The following is an 18,187-nucleotide window of genomic DNA, read 5'->3' on the forward strand; positions in this document are numbered from 1 at the left end:
GCCGGCGACGATGGTCAGACGACGAACGGCCGCGGGCCTAGGAAGTGCAGGGCCAGCACGAGCAGGCCAAGGAGCAGCAGCAGCCCGAGCAGCAGCCGCAGGAGCGTCCGCGCTGTGGAGCCGCGGGTTCCCTGGCCCGTCGACTGCACGTATCGCTCCACGGCGTCTGCGAAGCTGAACTTGTCGGGCACGTAGCCAAGCTGAGCGCGGGCCTTAGCGATCTGGAAGGTGTGCGTCACGGCCACGCTGCGCACCTGCGGGGAGAGGCGGGGCAGCCGAGGGACGGGACTAGTGGGCGTGGGGAGCAACCTCTACCATGTTTCACTCGGATAAGAGAGGGTAGGGATTTCCCTTCCGTCGCACAGAGATTTAAAAGGACCTCTATGCTGGATCTTGCGTCTACGACGCCCTCATGGGGAGGATTTCCTGTCTCTCTTCCACCTCCATTTTCCTCGGGGGGGGGCCGCCTCCAGGATACATTTTCTGCATCTCCCCACCCTTCTGAACTCCTCAGTCCCCCAAAAGTAAAGGCCCCACCTCTGCACTCCCCTTCCCCGGCCCTAGCACGATGCCGGGGCTCAGGAGGCCCTGATACATTCTGCCTGTGGCCTGAGTGCAGCTATCCGGAAAACTTGTCTCCAGGAAACATCCTTCACTTCTCAGCCCACAGCCCCAGATGGAGTCTGGGCAGGCAGGCTCCAGGGTGCAAGCTTCACGCCCTGGCTGATTTAACTGAGCTTCCCTAAGAGAGGAATTCAATTATGCATAAGTGATTACTCTCTCCAGGGTTTGAAGCTGCGTTTCCTGATGCCAGATGGCCTGGGTCCCACAGGCTTCAGAGGTAGTGCTGACAACAACAATTACTGAGTAAGCACTCTGTGCCTGTCATGCGCTAAATTCTCTCTAGGCCATATCTCATTTAATCTTCTGAAGTGGTAATACCACCATCTCCTCTTTTGAAAATTGAAGATCAGAGAGGTTAAGTGACTAGCCCAGGGTCACACAGAGAAGCCAAACTCTAGCTCATGCCCTTCCCAGCTATGCTAGGATTGAGAAGATACCCTCCCACCTGACTCATTTCTTTGCCTTTTGTTCCTCAGCTGGACACTGGGAAGGAGTCCACTAGCTGCTTGATTCTGCCGTGGCCCTGAAACAGCCCTTGGGGTCAAGCCCCTGGTCTTGGATGCTTGTGTGAGGAGAGAGGGAGAGAGGCCAGTTCTTGTCCTTTTTTGCCTCAGCTAGTAAATTCAGGGCTTTGGCGGGTACAGCTGTGAACTAGATAGGCAGGGTCCTGGGACACAGCATTCTCAGATGTCAGGCTTAGATGTCACCTCCTTTGGGAAGCCTCCTTAACTTCCTCAGAATTGGCTTAGGTGCCCCTTCTGTGTACTCTGAAGTTCCTCATTATTTCCCCCAGTATAGCCCTTGCTGGGCTGTCTTCCCCTTTGGACTGTGAGCTCACCATTAAATGAGATCATAATCTTTTTGCCCCTCCTAACTTAGCAAAGCAACAGGGACAATCAAATGAGAGAGTGGACTGGAAGGATTTTGCAAATAACACCAAACACCACTTGTTGCTTTACTGTTTACAATTTGCATTAAAACATCCTCTCTTTTAAACTGTATGTGTGAATAGAAAGCAAGGACTGCCTTGCCTCCACTCCTCAGCACAGTGCCTGGCCTACATTAGGTGCTCAATACATGTCAAATGAATGAAAAAAGGCTATAAAGTCAAACTAGAGGGCTAGTTGGGGTGTCATAGACTGACCAGAAGAGGGCGCCCGAGCTACAGTGCCCAGAAAATTCCCAGCTAACTAGGGATCCTTTGCCCCGCCCCGAGTTGAACAAGGAAACCCACCAGTAAGGAGAGAGAGGGGAGCCGGCTCCCTACCCAACCACAACTCAGCAGCACTTCGGCAGCTATTTTATGTGACTATGATTCCTGACATTTCACAAGCTAGTGGTTAAGCTTGAAATCATTTAGGTCTCCTCTGGGTTCAAATCTCGATGCTGCTACATAAGGGAATGGTCATGAGCCAGGTTATTTCACCCCTCCCCCTCCCCCCGCTGAGTGTTTCATTTCCTTCTCTGTACATGGAGGTGATAATAACAGAATCCACAGTGTATAGTAGTTGTGAAGATTAAATGAGATAAACACAGTGCCTGGCATTTCACACTCTATAGATGGTCCCTATTTTCATTATTCTCTTTCCTCTGCTAGTCCAGACGGTTCAAAGGAGAGACCATAGGGAACTGCGTCTTTCTGTGGCCCATTCTCGATTCTCTGAGGTGGAGAGCACTGAGCTTGGAATGTGAAGCCAATTCCAGAATGGTGGGTGCTTGGACAAATCACTTATTTCTCTAGTGCTCAGTTTCTCACCATTAAATGAGATCATAATCTTTTTGCCCCTCATAACTTAACAGAGCATCAGGGACAATCAAATGAGAGAGTGGACTGGAAGGATTTTGCAAATAACACCAAACACCACTTGTTGCTTTACTGTTTACAACCTGCATTAAAACACCCTCTCTTTTAAACTGTATATGCAAATAGAAAACTGCATCATCATTATTTGAGAACAGTGTTCTTAACACAGTAGGTACTTAATATATACTTATTATTCAGTGAGCAGGAACTGTGAGCCTCGAATCAACAGGCTGTGTGTGTGTGTGTGTGTGTGTGTGTGTGTGTGTGTATTGACAGTTATTGGGAGGAATGACATTCCAAAAAGTGTATTTCATGGAACCTGCCTTTGGGAGCCTCCAGTCTGGCTGGGTAGACAAACTGCTTATGAATGAAATGACAGTGATAAAGGATGGGATTGGACTTCCCTGGTGGCGCAGTGGTTGAGAGTCCACCTGCCGATGCAGGGGACACGGGTTCGTGCCCCGGTCCAGGAAGATCCCACATGCCGCGGAGCGGCTGGGCCCTTGAGCCATGGCCGCTGAGCCTGCGTGTCCGGAGCCTGTGCTCCGCAATGGGAGAGGCCACAACAGTGAGAGGCCCACGTACCACAAAAAAAAAAAAAAAAAAGGATGGGCTTGGAGCTGTTGCCCTTCAGACCAAGAGAGCACAGCCTCAGCAGAAGCTCAGAGGTTGGGACGTTATACAGGAGCTGGCCCTAGATTTGAGCCCACATGGTAGGTTCTGAGACCTCAGGCAAGCATCCAGTTACGGTGTCAAAAGGTGAGGGTTTGTGGCAGTGAAGAAGGGGCAGGAAGGCAAGTGAGGGGCACCAGGACACAGGGGCTCCCCTCACAGCAGCCCACTTACCTCACTCCGGGTGAGCAGTGGCGGGAGGCTGCAGATGGGCTTCAGGGCCAGGTGCAAATACTCCATCACCGTGGCTGTGTGGGGAGAGAGGGACCAGTGACCAGGGGGCCTGCTCTAGGCAAACTCCAGGGAGGTCGTCAGAGACAAGTCAGTTGGGGGCATTATTTGCTTTGCTAGGGGGAATCTTCACGTTGCCAAGTTTTCCTGTCCTTGGATTCCTTTAAATCAGCAGTCCTGGGGTGCCTTGTTTGGCTGTGAAATATGTCACAAGTAAGTTATTATTAATATGAAAAGACTGACATTTTAAAATAAATCTGAGCAGATTCAAAGTGATCTCTACAATCACGTCTCTCTCACGCACTTCTATCCCGATATGCTCTCTTGAGTCAGGGAGAAAGAAGTGGGAACAGTGGTTCAACTCAGCCTGGGCTGCACTTTTTAAAATGTTCCTTCTTCCCCCACCCCCTTGCTTCCTGGGAGGTAATTGGTCTGGGGGTGTGGCTGAGGCATTTTTAAAAGCTCCCAGGTGATTCTACTGTGCAGCCAAAGTTAAGAAGCACTGAGTTTACAGTCAGCTCACTGGGAATTGGGAATTTATAGACAGTCTCCAAAACCGCCAGGACCTGCGGTTGAACTTTTCTCAGCTGGGGGTCAAGGAGTGTCAGTCCTGGTGGTGACGCTGTGCAGGGGAAGTCATCCTGTGTGGGCACCTTGGGGGACAAAAATATGCAAACCCCTGCTTTAAATGGCGGGCATCCCAATGCCTTATTATTATTATTTTTTTGCCTGCGCTGTGCAGCACGTGGGATCTTAGTTCCCAGACCAGGGATCGATCCCACATCCTCTGCGTTGGAAATGCGGAGCCTTAACCACCGGACCACCAGGGAAGTCCCCCAATGCATTTAAAGTGCAAGAGATCCAGCTGAGGTTTTCCAGGAACACAGTTATCTGTGACTTGGGGGCCACCTGCCCCCTCGGGCTGATCACTCCAAGCCTGAAGCCCGTGCTCATTCCAGCTGGAAGGAGGCCAGCATAGGGAAGCTGGGGCGTGAGAGTGGAGACTGACCTTCAGGGTGAGGAGGAGACTCTAGGGTCAAACGGAACCCTCACATGTCCAAAAGCAGCCTTAACTCCAGGGCGACCTTGGGGGATGGGGCATTCCAGCACAGGCAGCAGGACTGGGCGTGGGCTGCGCAGTCAGCGGAGCCCAGTGGGAATCCTGCCTCTCCCACTTTCTCACTGGGGCACCATGGGCAGGTAGCTAACCTCTCAGAGCCTCAGTTGCCTCATCTTTACAATGGGCCTAACCCCACCCACCTTGCAAGTGGGATAGGGTTTAAACAGGGCCAGGACTAGGGTGAGGGGAGTGAGGTGCCTCGAGTGCAAAATTTAAGGAGGCACCTGCTCTCAGGGCTGGGCAAGTGCAGGTGGGGCTTGGAGCATTTGACTCCTGCGAGTGAGGGTTTCCTTAAATTTTGTGCTCTCAGTGCCCCACTCGCCTCAGCCAGGTCCTGGCTCTGGGTTTAAAATGAGGGAATGCGTGTACATCTGGCACGTGGAGGGCTTTCACATACACACTCCTTTCCTCACCTGACAGGTAAACCCAGGAAGTAGGGACCTGGATCCAGGGCTTGCTGTACCCCAGCTTCTCAAACTGCAAGGAAACATGGCTTGAGGTGAGAACAGATCCTTGGGGGGCTGGTATAGGCCACGTGTTGCCTTTACCCCAGGGCCAGCAGAGCACCTCCTGGCCCCTCCTCAGCTGCCCACCAAAGGGGGCAGACCCCACAGCCAGCCCCAAGTTTACACCAGTCTTTAAATGAAGCCCGCACTGTGACCTGGAAAACTAAGTAGGAACTGACTGCATAGGGTGCAGTCCCATCATTTAGTTATTTTTTACATCTGCGTACACCCAAAGACACTCTAAGGCACTTATATAGAATCTGATTATTTTCTAGAATCTGCTTTTCTGCTATTAAATTAAAAAAATAAAGCATACGTGTGGAGGGTGGTGGGAGAAGCATGAAGAGATGGGCTGGCATAGGATGAACTGAGGTCTTCACTTGTATGAAAACCCTCCAGGTCAAAAAGACAGATAATAACAAGTGTTGACAGAATGTGGAGAAACGGGAACCCTCTAACACTGCTGGTGGGAATGTAAAATAGTGCAGCCACTTTGGAAAACAGTCTGGCAGTAACTCAAAAGGTTAAACATAGAGTTACTGTATGATCCAGCAATTCCACTCCTAGGTATATACCCAACAGAAATGAGAAAATATGTCCACACAACTAGTTACACACGAATGTTCATACAGCATTACTGATAACAGGCCCAAAATGGAAAACCCAAATTTCTATCAATTGATGAATGGATTAACAAAATGTGGCACAGCGATTGAATGAAATATCTTTCTGGCAATAAAAAAGAATGAAGTACTTTATGACACATCCACAACATGGATGAACCTTGAAAACATGCTAAATGAAAGAAACTTAACACAAAGCCCACATACTGTATGATTCCATTCATAGGAAATGTCCAGAACAGGCAAATCTACAGAAGCAGGAAGTAGCTTAGTGGTTGCCTGTGGCTAGGGGTGGGGTGGGGTGAGAGGTAAATAGAAGTGACAGCTAAAAGGTATGGTTTGGGGAGGTTCTTTTCTGGGAAGGTGACAAAATGTTCTAAAACGTGTTTTGCTGATGGTCGCACAACTCATACTAAAAACCATCGACTTGTATGCTTTCAATAGGTGAACTCTATGGTCTATAAATTATATCTCAATAAAGCTGTTAAGAGTTGACATGCAAAGGGCCTGAATGCCCCCAGGATGTATCCTCCAGCGCCCAGCGCGGGGTTTCTGGTCTACCCCTTCCTGGAGTCTGTAGGCTGCTGCGAGAGGAGGCCAGGACTCTCAGAGGGGCTGCAGCGTAGGGGCCCGAGGGCCAACACCTCCCTTTGTGCTTTGCCTACCTTCTACTTACCTCTTTCAGGGCGTCACCACATAGTACGGGGGCCACAAGCAAAATCCCACAGGGCAGGACATCGACATAAATCAGGAAGCGGGCTGGGAGGGACTATGGCAAACTGAGGGAGCTCACAGCCCCCCAAAGCGGCAGCCACTACCCAGCTCCAGCCAGTTCCAATGTTGCCCAGTGGACACTGTTGCCAGAGCTGGTTTTTAATGTGAAATCCTCTGATTTTTTGGGAAAAGGTGAGAGGGAAAGAAGACATGGGGATCCCTGAATTCTCACTTGGGATGGGGGCGGTGTCCGGGCACCTACCAGTGGGGCCATCCACTCGAAGATGTTGACACTCTCCCCGTCATTGATGTAGTACGCCTGCCCACTCTGAGGGGGACACGCGGGGAGGGGGACGGTCAGGCACATGCCCGCCGCCGCCTGACCCCACCCTCTCCGATGGCTCCCAGCAGCTGCCCCAACTCCCCACTTCTGCTGAGCAGCCCTGGAGACGGACCTGAACAAGTCCCTCTGAGTTCCGGGGCTGCCAAGTGACTAGCTGTATGACCTCAGTGGAGTCACTTAACCTCTCTGTACCTCAGTTTCCTCATCTGAGAAATGGGAGCATAATAATGGCATCTCCCCCTTGGGCTGTTGTAAAGGTGCAGGTGACAATATATGTAAAATGCTTAGCATTCGGGGACTGTAATTCCGGGCTCAACAACACCTACCTCACAGGGTCATTTCAAGGAGCTAACGACGCTCTAAAAGGCCACTTTCCCCCCACCCCCTCAGGCAGCTTGAACTGGGGAGCTATGTCGTGTGTGAGCCAGGAATCCCCGAGGGATGGGGAACCCGCCTGCAGCCCGAGGGGTAAGGTCGGGGGAGCACTGCAGGAGACTCACGGCCACGTAGCCCTTGCTGGCGGTGAGGGCCTCGGCTGCTAGCACGTGTGCCTGCACCAGGTTGCACACGTGGACCCAGTTCATCCTCGTCCTGCGGTCCCCAAATCGGAACATGAACAGTCTCTTCTTGATGTGGCTCTGGTGGGGGGGGGGAGAGGGCGAGAAACACAGACCTAGCCTGGAGTGGCTTTAAATTCCATCCACATGCAGAAGGCTCCCAGGCCGGACTCCTCTGTCCCAGCCCCACATGCCTTCCGGAAGTCTCCACTTGGCTGCCCGATAGACAAGGCAGACTTGTCCTGTCCTGTGAGCGCCTTATCCCCATTTGGCCGCCCCCCACCCCCAGCCCACAGCACCCAGGGCTCAGGCCTAAAGCCTGCAGCCAGCTTTGGCTGTCCCCTCCCTCACGCTCCACACCCAACCCGTCTGCAAACCCAGTCGTCTCAGCCATTACAATCTGTCCAGAATTCGGCCACTCCTCACTGTACTGACTTCCGCCCTCATCTCTCACCTGGACACTGAAAGAGCCTCCTAACTGGTCCCCTGCTTCCACCACCCCCCCCCCCCCCCCGCCGCTGTGGCCTGTTCTCCGTGCAGCTGGGGGATCCTTTTGAATCCTAAGTCAGATCGTGTCTCTTCTGCTCAGAAACTTCCGGACGCTGGGTGGCAGAGGAGGCCCTTCTGCTCTGGCCCCAGCTACTCTCTGACGTGTCTCCCACCGACCCTTTTGCTCACTCTGCACGAGCTACTCGGCCTCCTGGAACGTGCCAGCAGGGCCCCACCTCAGAGCTTCGGACTAGCCGTTCCCTCTGTCTGGAAGGCTCTTCCTCCAGATAGCTGTGTGATGCACCTCGTCACCTTCAAGTTGCTCAATATCCCTGCTTGAAGAGGCTCCCCGACTGCCGGCACCCCCAGCTTCCCCCAACCCCACTCCACTTTTCCTCTTTCTCCATAGTCCCTGGCACCTTCAAACGTTCCTTGTATTGTATCACGTTTATTCTCTCTCTCTCCTCCTGTGAGAATATAAACCCCACAGGGGCGGGAATCATCTGTTTTGTTCACTGACCTGTCCCCAAACCTGGAACAGTTTTTCATTTCCAGCTTTGTGCCCAAGCTGTCTCCTCTATTTGGACCACTTTCTCTCTACCACCCCATTTCCTTGGTTAGCTCCTTCTGTATCCAAACAGCACAGCCATCAGTTCCTCCAGGAAGCCCTCCTGGACCTCCCCTGCCAGGCCCTCTCTGCTGTGCTCCCATCTTCTCCCTCTCACCTCTACACAGCCTTACCACCCTGAATCTGTGACTGTGGAGTCTGTCTCCCTGACTAGGCTGTGAGAAATTTGAGGACAGGATCTAGAGGCCCTTGTAGCTATATCCCTGGCAACCAGCCTTCTCTGGAGACAGGTTTTCTGTGTGAAAAGCCTGGTGCTGGCAGCATGAGATGAGCCATCTGGCCCTTAGGGAGCTCACATCTGAGCAGGGCAATAGTTTCCTCTGCTTCTTTGGGGTCATAGCTCCACGTCTCCTCTACCGGTACCCAGGCCTGGCTGGCGCACCCTGAGAGCTCTGTTCCTGGTGGGGCTCATGGGGGCAGGACTTCTCCCAGAACTGAGGGTCCCCCGCTCGGGACACTGCCCTAAGACTGACGCGATGACCGTGGGTCCCCATTCACACACATATCAGCCAGGCTCCTCCTGTGCCTCCGGCCTGGGGCTGGGACAACATACCGCCACACGGGGCAGGTGCCTCTGCTCTTCGGGGCCGTAGATCCCTGGGGGCCGGAGCACACATGTCCGCAGAGCGCCTCCTCCTACAACACAGGGGAGGGCAGTCAGGGGCCTGGGGAGGGGTGGATGAGCAGGGAGAGGGACAGAAAGGCTGTCCACATCTCCTGGTTCTTACCCGGAAAGGTTAGTGGGGAAGGCAGGGCCTTGGGGTTTCCTCATTCAATTAATTATTCTCTCAGTCGATCAGTCAGTCATTCAACAAACACTGTTCAGAATCATTCCCCACCTCCACCCCCCTCAGCACTGGGCCCTGGGATGGATGCTGTGAAGAATCCAAGGATGACCAAGAAATGGTCCCTGCCCTCACAGTGCTCTCAGGCCAGTAACAGAGGCAAGACCTAGATGTAGGTATCTGCATGGCCCGTGAGAGTCTAACCAGCACTTGACAGACATGACCTCCTTCAACTCCCAGAGTCCTACTGTGTCCATTTTACAGATGCGCACAGACCCACACGTCCTCATGCCAATAGCTATAGTACTTTACTTTTTCTGGTCATCAGATAAGGATCACGATGGCTCTCAGAGAGGTCCTACTATGTGTCTGGTGCTCTGGTAAGCCTGGAATTTTTCCCTCAAAGCAACCCTATGAGGTGGGAGCTCTTATTATTCCTGTTTTATGGATAAAAGAACCAAGGCTCAGAGAAGGGATGTGATTTGCCTAAGGGCACACAGCTCAGCCTCGGAGCGGAGATGGGGACCAAAGTCCAGGCACTTTCCACTAATACCTCCGGTGATACAGTACCAACAAATAGGCCCTCAGCTCTCTCAGCCTGGGTCTCCTCACCTGGAAAATGGGTGTTTTGTAACTCGTGGTAGCAGTTATACTTTCCAGACAACCAATGGAGAAATGAAAAGGCTAGAGCCATCAGCATGAGAGCTGGGGGTCTGTTCCCCTAACTCTCACTGCTCTGTGCCAGCAGAGTCCCCAGACCAAGACAAAGCTTGGTCCAGGGCTTCCCAAATTCTCTTCTGAGGGGCCCCCACTGGTGGAAGTGGGAGCATGTCTCCCCAGGGGAAGTCTGGGGGTACAGCCTGAAGGGCTGCTCCAAACATATTCTTTTTAAGTCTTCAGAGGACCTACAAAATTTTCAATTTATTCTCATAATTCATTTGTGTTTAAGATTAAAATTTTTTTAAATTACTATTTGTAAATTATTCGATCCCCAACCCCAACTCCTTAACTGAGATGGAGTCTCCTGGAAGATGTTTCACTCCTCCAAGGCTCAGGTTTCCCAAGCAGCTGTGCCTCCAGTTTGGGGAGCCTAGTGTATGCCATCCTCTGGGACCGGAAGCCCACCTTCCTTTGGGGGCCCCTTCCCCTTTGCACCAGGTCTAGCGGGGACTGTCAGTCCAGATGCACCTCTCTTCCCTGAGATGGCAGCCACAGGACCCAGGCTGGGCCAATGCCATGTTCTCACCCAGGAATGTGACTCTGTGCATTACTGACATGGGATCGAAAATCACAGGAGTGGGTTCACCCTGAGAGACTGATCACCAGCTCCTGTCTCCCAGGTCCCTGGAACTGCCCTGACCCTGTCCTTTCTGAGCCCTGGTGGTCATTTTTCTGGAATATATTTTCCAGAGGCTATCCCAGTATAAATTCCATTTTCTCCATAAATTAGCCAGGGTCAGTGTCTCCGGGTCATAGCCAAACACCCTGACTGCTCCCCCACCAAAACCCTCACTTTACAATGAGGCCCAGTGTATTGGGTTGAACAGTGGCCCCCAAAAGATATGTCGGTGTCCTGGAACCTGTGGATGCTACTTTATTTGGAAAGGGGGTCTTTGAGGATGTAATTAAGGACCTAAAAACGAGATGATCCTGGGCTATCCGGGCGAGCCCTAAATCCAATGTCAGGTATCCTTGTAAGAGACTCACAGAGAAGAGACAGATGGAGAAGAGGAGAGGCCATGTGAAGACAGAGGAGGAGACTGGAGCGACGCAGCCACACACCAAAGAAGGACCCCAAGCTTCTGGGGCCATCAGAAGCCGCAAGAGTCAAGGAAAGATTCTCCCCTCGCACTTTTGGAGGGATCGCAGCCCAAATGACACTTTGATTTCAGACATCTGACTGCGAACTGTGGGAACTGCGAGAGAAGAAATTTCTGTTGTTTTAAGCCACCAGGTTTGTGGTAATTTGTGCCAGGGTGCCCAGGACACTAATGAACCCAGAGACAGGAGGACACGACACATTCACATGGAGCTGGGGTCTGCATGCCTCAGGACTCTGCTACAGGGACCAGGGTGCTCCATGCCAGGTTAGAGGCAGAGTCTCAGGGACCAGCTTGGGTAGTAGGGACTGGAAATCACCCAGGGTGACGTGGCTGGACTCCTGCAAGGCAGGTATCAGGTGAGCTTTTCTGTAAACAGCCTGCAGCTAATTTTAAACTCTGGGTCACCTGGGCATGGTGCGGGGAGGTTGGTTGGGCTACAGCTGACACTGGCCAGTGGGGCGCTGGGTGGCCACGTCACAGAGGGACTGCGCCCAGGGTATCCATGACTCTCCTGACCATGGAAAGCTGGGGATGCTTGTATAAATAATTATCAGCCAGAGGATTAGGTGTCTGGCTTGTAGGCTGCTGGTCCAGCCAGGGGAGGCCCTGGTAGAGAAGAGAATTCAACTGCCGAGGGTCAAACTCCTGGGAAACACAGATGGATGTTCCCACTGGGATAAGGGGTTGAGGCTTGACAGGCCCAGGGTGAGAGGGTGGGGTGGGGAGGCTTTTAGGGAAAAGAGTTCATGCTCAGAGACTCACTCAGCCATAGCTACAGTGGAGCACAATGGTTAAGCCCCAGGCTCTGGTTTTAGACTCCCCTAGGGGGAGAGGGGGTTTTCAAATCCCACCTCTGCCACCTAAGAGCTATGTGACCTTGAGCTAAGTCAGTTAACCTCTTAGCCTCAGTTTTCTTTCCTGTAAAATTGGGGATTATAATTTCAAACAACCTTCGTTCTCCAAATCCACTTGGCTCCTGAGTTTAGACAGTGAGGGAAACCAGGTTTTCTGTTTCTTTTTAGTTTCTGAATTTCAGAAAGCAAATAATGATAATTTAGATAGCAGGAATTTATCTGAATCTATTGATATTTGACTCCTGAGTTTGGAAAGCAAGGGGTAGCTAAGGTTCTTACCTCACATGGATGCTATGAAGATGTATTGAGACTTTTGCAGGTAAAATCAGCGTGTAAAATAGGGCTTGGCATGTAGTAAACACTCAATAAACACAATATGTCCATGTTAGTGTGTTTTTTTTAACAGTGCCCATCATTATTTTGTTCTCACTCAAGCTCTTTGAGGTAAATTCCACTATCCATTTTTTCATAGGTGAGGAATCTGAGGCTGGGAGAGGGTAAGTGCATTGCCCAAGATCACATAGCTGAGAGGCGGGGGAGCTTGGATTTGAACTCATTTCAGTCTGATGCCAGTACGTGGGGGCTTAGCCACTGTGCCATGCTGCCACCTGTCCTTAATCTACTATTATTTCTCTATCACAATACAGTAAGAAGAGGCAATCCAGTAAGGCAGCCAAGGCCGATTCTTCTGGGAGTTACTGAAGGGCTCCTCACTTGCACAGCCCTTCCAAAGCGCTATATTTCATGCATATTCATAAGTTTGTACTCTTATAAAGAGGGTCCCCAAAACTGGATGCCCTCCTATATGGCAGAAAAGAGAGCTAGACGTGGACTAGCTCAAGTGTCTCCCCACCAGGACATGAACAATGTGAGGGCAGAGATTGGGCCTGACGTTTTCCGGGCTGTATCCCTGGTGGAGTGTGGGTGCTCAGAATTTGTTGGATGACGAATGTCCAAGGCCCTGGGGAAGGGTTCTTTGGAAGGAAGCTGGGAACATACCAGCTATAAGCTAGAATCGCACATGTGCTTCAGGGAGGGAGCAGTGGGCATGCACGTTGGCTGTGAGCAGGGACTCCCAGTACTCACCTGGGAGAGGCGTCCCGTTGGCCATGAGGATCAACTGGTCAGCAATGGCTTTGGTTCGGGAGTAGTGGTCCACGTGCTATCAGAGAACAGGAAGCACAGAGCCACCGAACGGGGGTCAGAGACACTGCTGGCCACACCTGCCCGGCCCACCCAGCCCTCCCGGCCCCAGGGCTGTACCTCTGCTTCAGACCACATGGGGGTTCACTTCTGGGACCCCCACTGGGAAATGGCCAGGCCCTGAGCCCCACTCCCCTTCCTCTCCCTCTGGGTGGGAGCCACAGGAACAGGAGAGTTCAGAGCAGTAAAAACGACCAGGGGCTCCCTGATTCGGGGAGGCTCCTGCGAGCCACAGTGCCTGCTCTGGGATGTGAATGCTGGACGTGAGTGGATGGATTTTTCACATGGAGGCCTTAAGCGCTCACGGGGCATTTTCACATACATCAACTCATTTCCTGGTCTCCACGTCCCCATAGGGTGGTGCTATCACACCCAGACGAAGAAGGGGAGCCTCCAAGTGAAGCGGTTTGCTCAGGGTTCCACAGTAGAAAGTGGCTTTGCTGGTTCAAAGCCAGGTCTATGTGATTTCAAAGCTCCTACTGGCACGACCAGCCAAAATAGGAGAAGGCTTTGGCGCCACGCCGTTTTGGGGACCCTTTCTTCCTGGGTCTTACCCTGAATTGTGAAATTGACCCTGGCTCCGCCCATCCCTACCCTTTGGACTGTGGGTTCCAAGTCCATTGGCCCCGCCCACCTCTCCTGGAAGCCAGGTACCTTCTCCAGTGGGAAATATGGCACAGAGTCCTCATCGCCCTGTTCTATGGGCTTCCCGCCGAATGCGACATTGACGGTGCTGGTGTAGACAAGCCTTGGAACCCGCCGGTGGACACAAACTACAGTGACAGGTCACACGGCAACACACACACACACACAGTTGATGTGAGCAGGGAGCTGGTTGAGGAGGAACCCATGGGGACCTCCTTGGGCAAATCTTCCACCCAGCCTCCTGCACACATCCTGGCTCGGGATGGAAGAGCCTCCTTCCCTTAACTTGGGGAGGGGTCAAGTCCCCGCTCCCTGGGCCCTTGGGGGCCGGGCTGGCTCATTCTTCCTTCTCAGTGTGGCTGCGGCCCCTTAGCTACCTTACCAGGGACAGGTCAGAAGAAAAGTCTCACTCAGTGGGGACATAGGGAAAACACACTCTAGAATCAAAGAGAAAAATGCAGGACAAGGCAGGACGTGCCCAGAGAGCCCAGGTGTGAGTTTTCTAATTTGGTGCTCCAGCAACTTTTCTCGCCCGCAACCCCTAATCCCTCTGTGCAAACTCCACTCCCCGCGTCCCCAGACACACTGAGGCCACGCTGAGCCCCATGCCGGGGCCTGGGCAGGCCTGCAGAACAGGAAGGATGTGCTGCCCACAGGCCCTCTACTGGGGAGGGCGGGGGTCGGGGGGAGGCTCCCACCTTTGTCCCCCTGCCCTGTCCCCCAGAGCCGGGCCTGCGCAGGGGTGGGGAGAGAAGCACAAACACACAGCAGGTCACACTCTGCTCTGAGCGCCTACCATCAATCACTAGTTTGGTGCCTCCAACATTTATAGACTCAATCTGCTCTTTTTGCAGCTAAAAGACAAGATGGAGGTGGGAGAGTCGGGGTGCTGTCTCTTGCCTTGTAGCTGAGGCCATGAGGCTGGGCTTGGGTGGCAGGGCGGGGGGCTGCAGCTCAGAGGCAGGGATCCCGAGGGGCCCATGGGCAGTGCGGGGGCCCTGGGCTCTAGTGCCCTTTTCCGTCCCCATATGCCTGGGCCACAGGGGAGGCTCTACCCACCCCTCTGGCCATCAGCTCCCTCATCTATGAAGTGAGGGAAGACCCCCTTGGGTGGTCAGCAGGATTTAATAAGCCCCATGAGAGGACATGGTACAGGGCTTGACACAGAGAAGAGCCTCAGATGTGTTGGATTGTTTCCTGGCTCTAGAAGTCTCAGCTTCCTTATCCGTAAGACGGACAAGTAATACTGTCCCTACCCAAGTGAGAGGGCTGGGCTTTGAAAAATAAAAACAACTGGGCTGCAGTGAGAGCTGCTTGTGCGCCAGGGATTGGGCGAAGCCTTTACATCTCATTTAATCCCTACAACCACATGACAGGTGGGTTCCCTATTGATTTTCAAACTATATTTATTCTTGTTGTGGTTGTTTTCAATAGGTAATACAGTCACAAGGTTAAAAATAACTCAAACAGTAAAACAAGAATGCAATGAAGAGGAAATTTCCCTCCCAATCCTGATGCCAAGTCTCCCTTTTCCCTCCCCAGACTGTTACCAGTCTCTGTATTTCTAGAGATAATCGACACATTAATATCAGCGCACACAATGTGTGAGTATATAGCTTTTTTTAAAAAAAAACAAAACAGCGTCAAACACTGTTTTCGTACCTTGGAAATTGTTCTGTTATCAGTACATATCGAGTTACCTCATTTTTTTGAATGGCTGCCTGGAATTTCATCGTTTAGCTATATCACAATTTATTTATATAATCTCCAATGGATGGGCATTTCAGTTATTTCCTGTTTTGTTATTAAAAACAATGCTACAAATACATAAGTAAGTGTAGTTTCTGAGTCAAAGGGTATTGCGTGCTTTGATAGATACTGTTACACTGCTCTCTGGGGAGGTCGTGACATAAGTACTAGCAGTGTCCTCACTCTACAGGTGAAGAAACAGAGGCTCAAAGAGGTTAACTCTCCTAGCCACGCAGCTAGAACACGGCAGAACTGGCATGTGGTCCCATGGGTGTAGCCCAAATCCCCCCTGGAGTAGGTGAGGAGCCTGATGGACACCGGGCATGAAGGGGGCGGGCAGAGCTGGGGCCTAAGCCTTGCGTGGGAGGCGCTCACCTGCTCGGCACCAGACATTCCGCAGGAGGCCATGTGGAACACACAGTCCACACCTTCGAAGGCGCGGTGCAGGGCTTCTGCATCGCGGACATCAGCCTGAAACAGAGAAGGAATACACGGAGGTAGGAGGTCTGGGTCCAAGGCAATCAGAGGTAACAGCTGTGCCGGGCCCCTCTCCCCACCCCGGGCCCAGCACCTGCAGGGCCCAGACAGGCTGTGGGGCAGGATTTACTAGATGATCCCACTGGGCGTCTTCATCATCATCGGCCCCATGTATGGAGCTAAGTCACAGAGGCTGTGCTCAGTGTTTTACATGCACTGTCTTCTCAACTCCCCACGAGACCCTTGCGAGGCAGATATTGTTAGTGTCCCCTTTCTGTGGATGAAGACGCGAGGCTCAGAGGTGCGGGACCCTGTGGCCAAGGCTGCCCAGCTGGGAGCTGGAGTTGGAGCTTAAACAGTCTGACTCCGAAGCCTGTGCTCTTCAACGCCAGGCACCGGTTACACATCAGACACCATCCCCTGACCTCCACCACCAGCCTGCCCCCCGCCATCACTGCACCTGGATGAACTCGGTCCCCGGGCACAGCACCCACTGGGGTCTGCGGAGGTCGAGCAGGATGACAGAAATGCCGCTCTTGGCCAGGCTGGAACCCAGGCTAAAGCCCAGGTAGCCTCCTCCTCCAGTCACCAGAACCTTCTGCTTGGAGGCCTGCACAGGTGTGGCCTGAGTCTTCTGCTGCAGTACTGGCACTGGGGCTGTCACTGGCTCACTGGGTTTCTGCCCAGCCCCTGATTCCCGTCTGGGCCCGGGCCCTACCCCTGAACCAGATAAAGGTGCAGCTCCTGAACCAGGTACTGACCCAGCTCCTGGCCCAGGGCCCAGAGCTTGTCCAGGTGCTGAAGCAGCACCAGGCCCTGGTCCAGGCCCCGAGGCAGCACCAGGCCCTGGTCCAGGCCCCAAAGAAGCACCAGGCCCTGGTCCAGGCCCCGAAGGAGCACCAGGCCCTGGTCCAGGCCCCGAAGAGGCACCAGACCCTGGTCCAGGCCCCGAGGCAGCACCAGGCCCTGGTCCAGGCCCCGAAGCAGCACCAGGCCCTGGTCCAGGCCCCGAGGCAGCACCAGGCCCTGGAGCAGGCCCCGAAGAAGCACCAGGCCCTGGTCCAGGCCCCGAAGCAGCACCAGACCCTGGTGCAGGCCCCGAAGCAGCACCAGGCCCTGGTCCAGGCCCCGAAGTAGCACCAGACCCTGGTCCAGGCCCCGAAGAAGCACCAGGCCCTGGTCCAGGCCCCGAAGCAGCACCAGGCCCTGGTCCAGGCCCCGAGGCAGCACCAGGCCCTGGTCCAGGCCCCGAGGCAGCACCAGGCCCTTGTCTGGGTCCCAGAACAGCACTAGGCTCCTTCCCAGGCCCTGACACTGCTCCAGTCCCTGGCCCAGCTCCCGAAGCAGCACCAGGCCTTGATCCAGGTTCTAGAACCACACCAGGCCCCAGCCCAGGCCCCGGAACAGCACCAGGACTAGGCCCAGGCCCTGGCACAGTACCAGGCCCAGGTCCAGGTCCTGACCCAGCACCAGGCCCCGGCCCAGGTCTGGACGCAGCAGCAGGCCCTGGCCCAGGCCCTGCCTCAGACCCCAGGCTTGAGACCCCAGCCCAGGCCTGGCAGACAGGGCAGCTCTGCTCGCCCTGCCCTGCAGCTTTGCAGGCCTCTGGGGAGGAGCCTGCCAGGTTGGGCTTCATCTTCTACTGAGCCATGTGGACCCGGGATCTGTCCACCTGTAGGAAAAAACAGAAGAACGTATGTTCTAGAGTTGTCTCAACTCATGTGGATTATCAGACCCCTGGGGGCTCAGGAGACCTCCTGGTGGGAATTAGAGACCCTCTGAGTTCCCAAACCTGTCCCTTTCAGAATCTTGAGAACTTCCAAGGTGGCTGCTGCCTTCCTCAGAGTCAGAGACAAAGTGGCCAGGCCTTGGGTTTCACAGCTCAGGAGACCAAGGCCCAAAGTCACACTGCACGGCTGAGATTTCCACCAAGAATTCCTGACTCCTCTACCAGTTCCTTAAAATCCCGGTTCCCATGTAGTACCAGAGGGAGACAGATCAAATCGTGCCAAGGGGAACCCCACCTGACTGGGGGGGTGACTGCTTTCTGACGGGGAAATGGGGAGGGCTTCCTGGAGAAGGAGAGAAGGGAGGAATCCACATGGGAACCAGAGGGCCTTGGAAACTTGCACAAGTGCTGCACCGCCTCTGCCCTGGCAACTGCTGCCTCTGGTTCTCCCAGGTCCCCCAGCAGTGCAGATGGCTGGTACCACAAGGCCTACCAAGCCCCCTGCGGGCTTCAGGATCAGCTCTGTGGGTCTCGGGGGCCAGCACTGAGGATCTCGTCCTCCTCACTCTAGACTTAAAGCGAGCCAGGCTGTCAGTCCCTGTTACCATCGT

The 18,187-nt window shown here is 53.6% G+C and overlaps 1 protein-coding gene across 1 annotated transcript; it reads right to left on the reverse strand.

Moving 5' to 3' along the window:
- Positions 1 to 14: 14 nt before the first annotated feature.
- On the reverse strand, positions 15 to 17,483 carry SDR42E2 (short chain dehydrogenase/reductase family 42E, member 2; the record flags this gene model as incomplete). The annotated part of the gene is made up of 12 exons (XM_082669886.1): positions 15 to 254; positions 3,275 to 3,348; positions 4,865 to 4,928; positions 6,557 to 6,622; positions 7,138 to 7,275; positions 8,865 to 8,947; positions 12,860 to 12,935; positions 13,631 to 13,749; positions 14,418 to 14,475; positions 15,746 to 15,841; positions 16,308 to 16,492; positions 17,429 to 17,483. The coding sequence occupies 12 exons, from the start codon at positions 17,481 to 17,483 to the stop codon at positions 15 to 17; spliced, it is 1,254 nt and encodes a 417-aa protein (XP_082526012.1).
- Positions 17,484 to 18,187: the final 704 nt, after the last annotated feature.

This window comes from Grampus griseus (assembly GCF_964374135.1).
Source record: "Grampus griseus genome assembly, chromosome: 14".
Classification (NCBI taxonomy): Eukaryota; Metazoa; Chordata; class Mammalia; order Artiodactyla; family Delphinidae; genus Grampus; species Grampus griseus.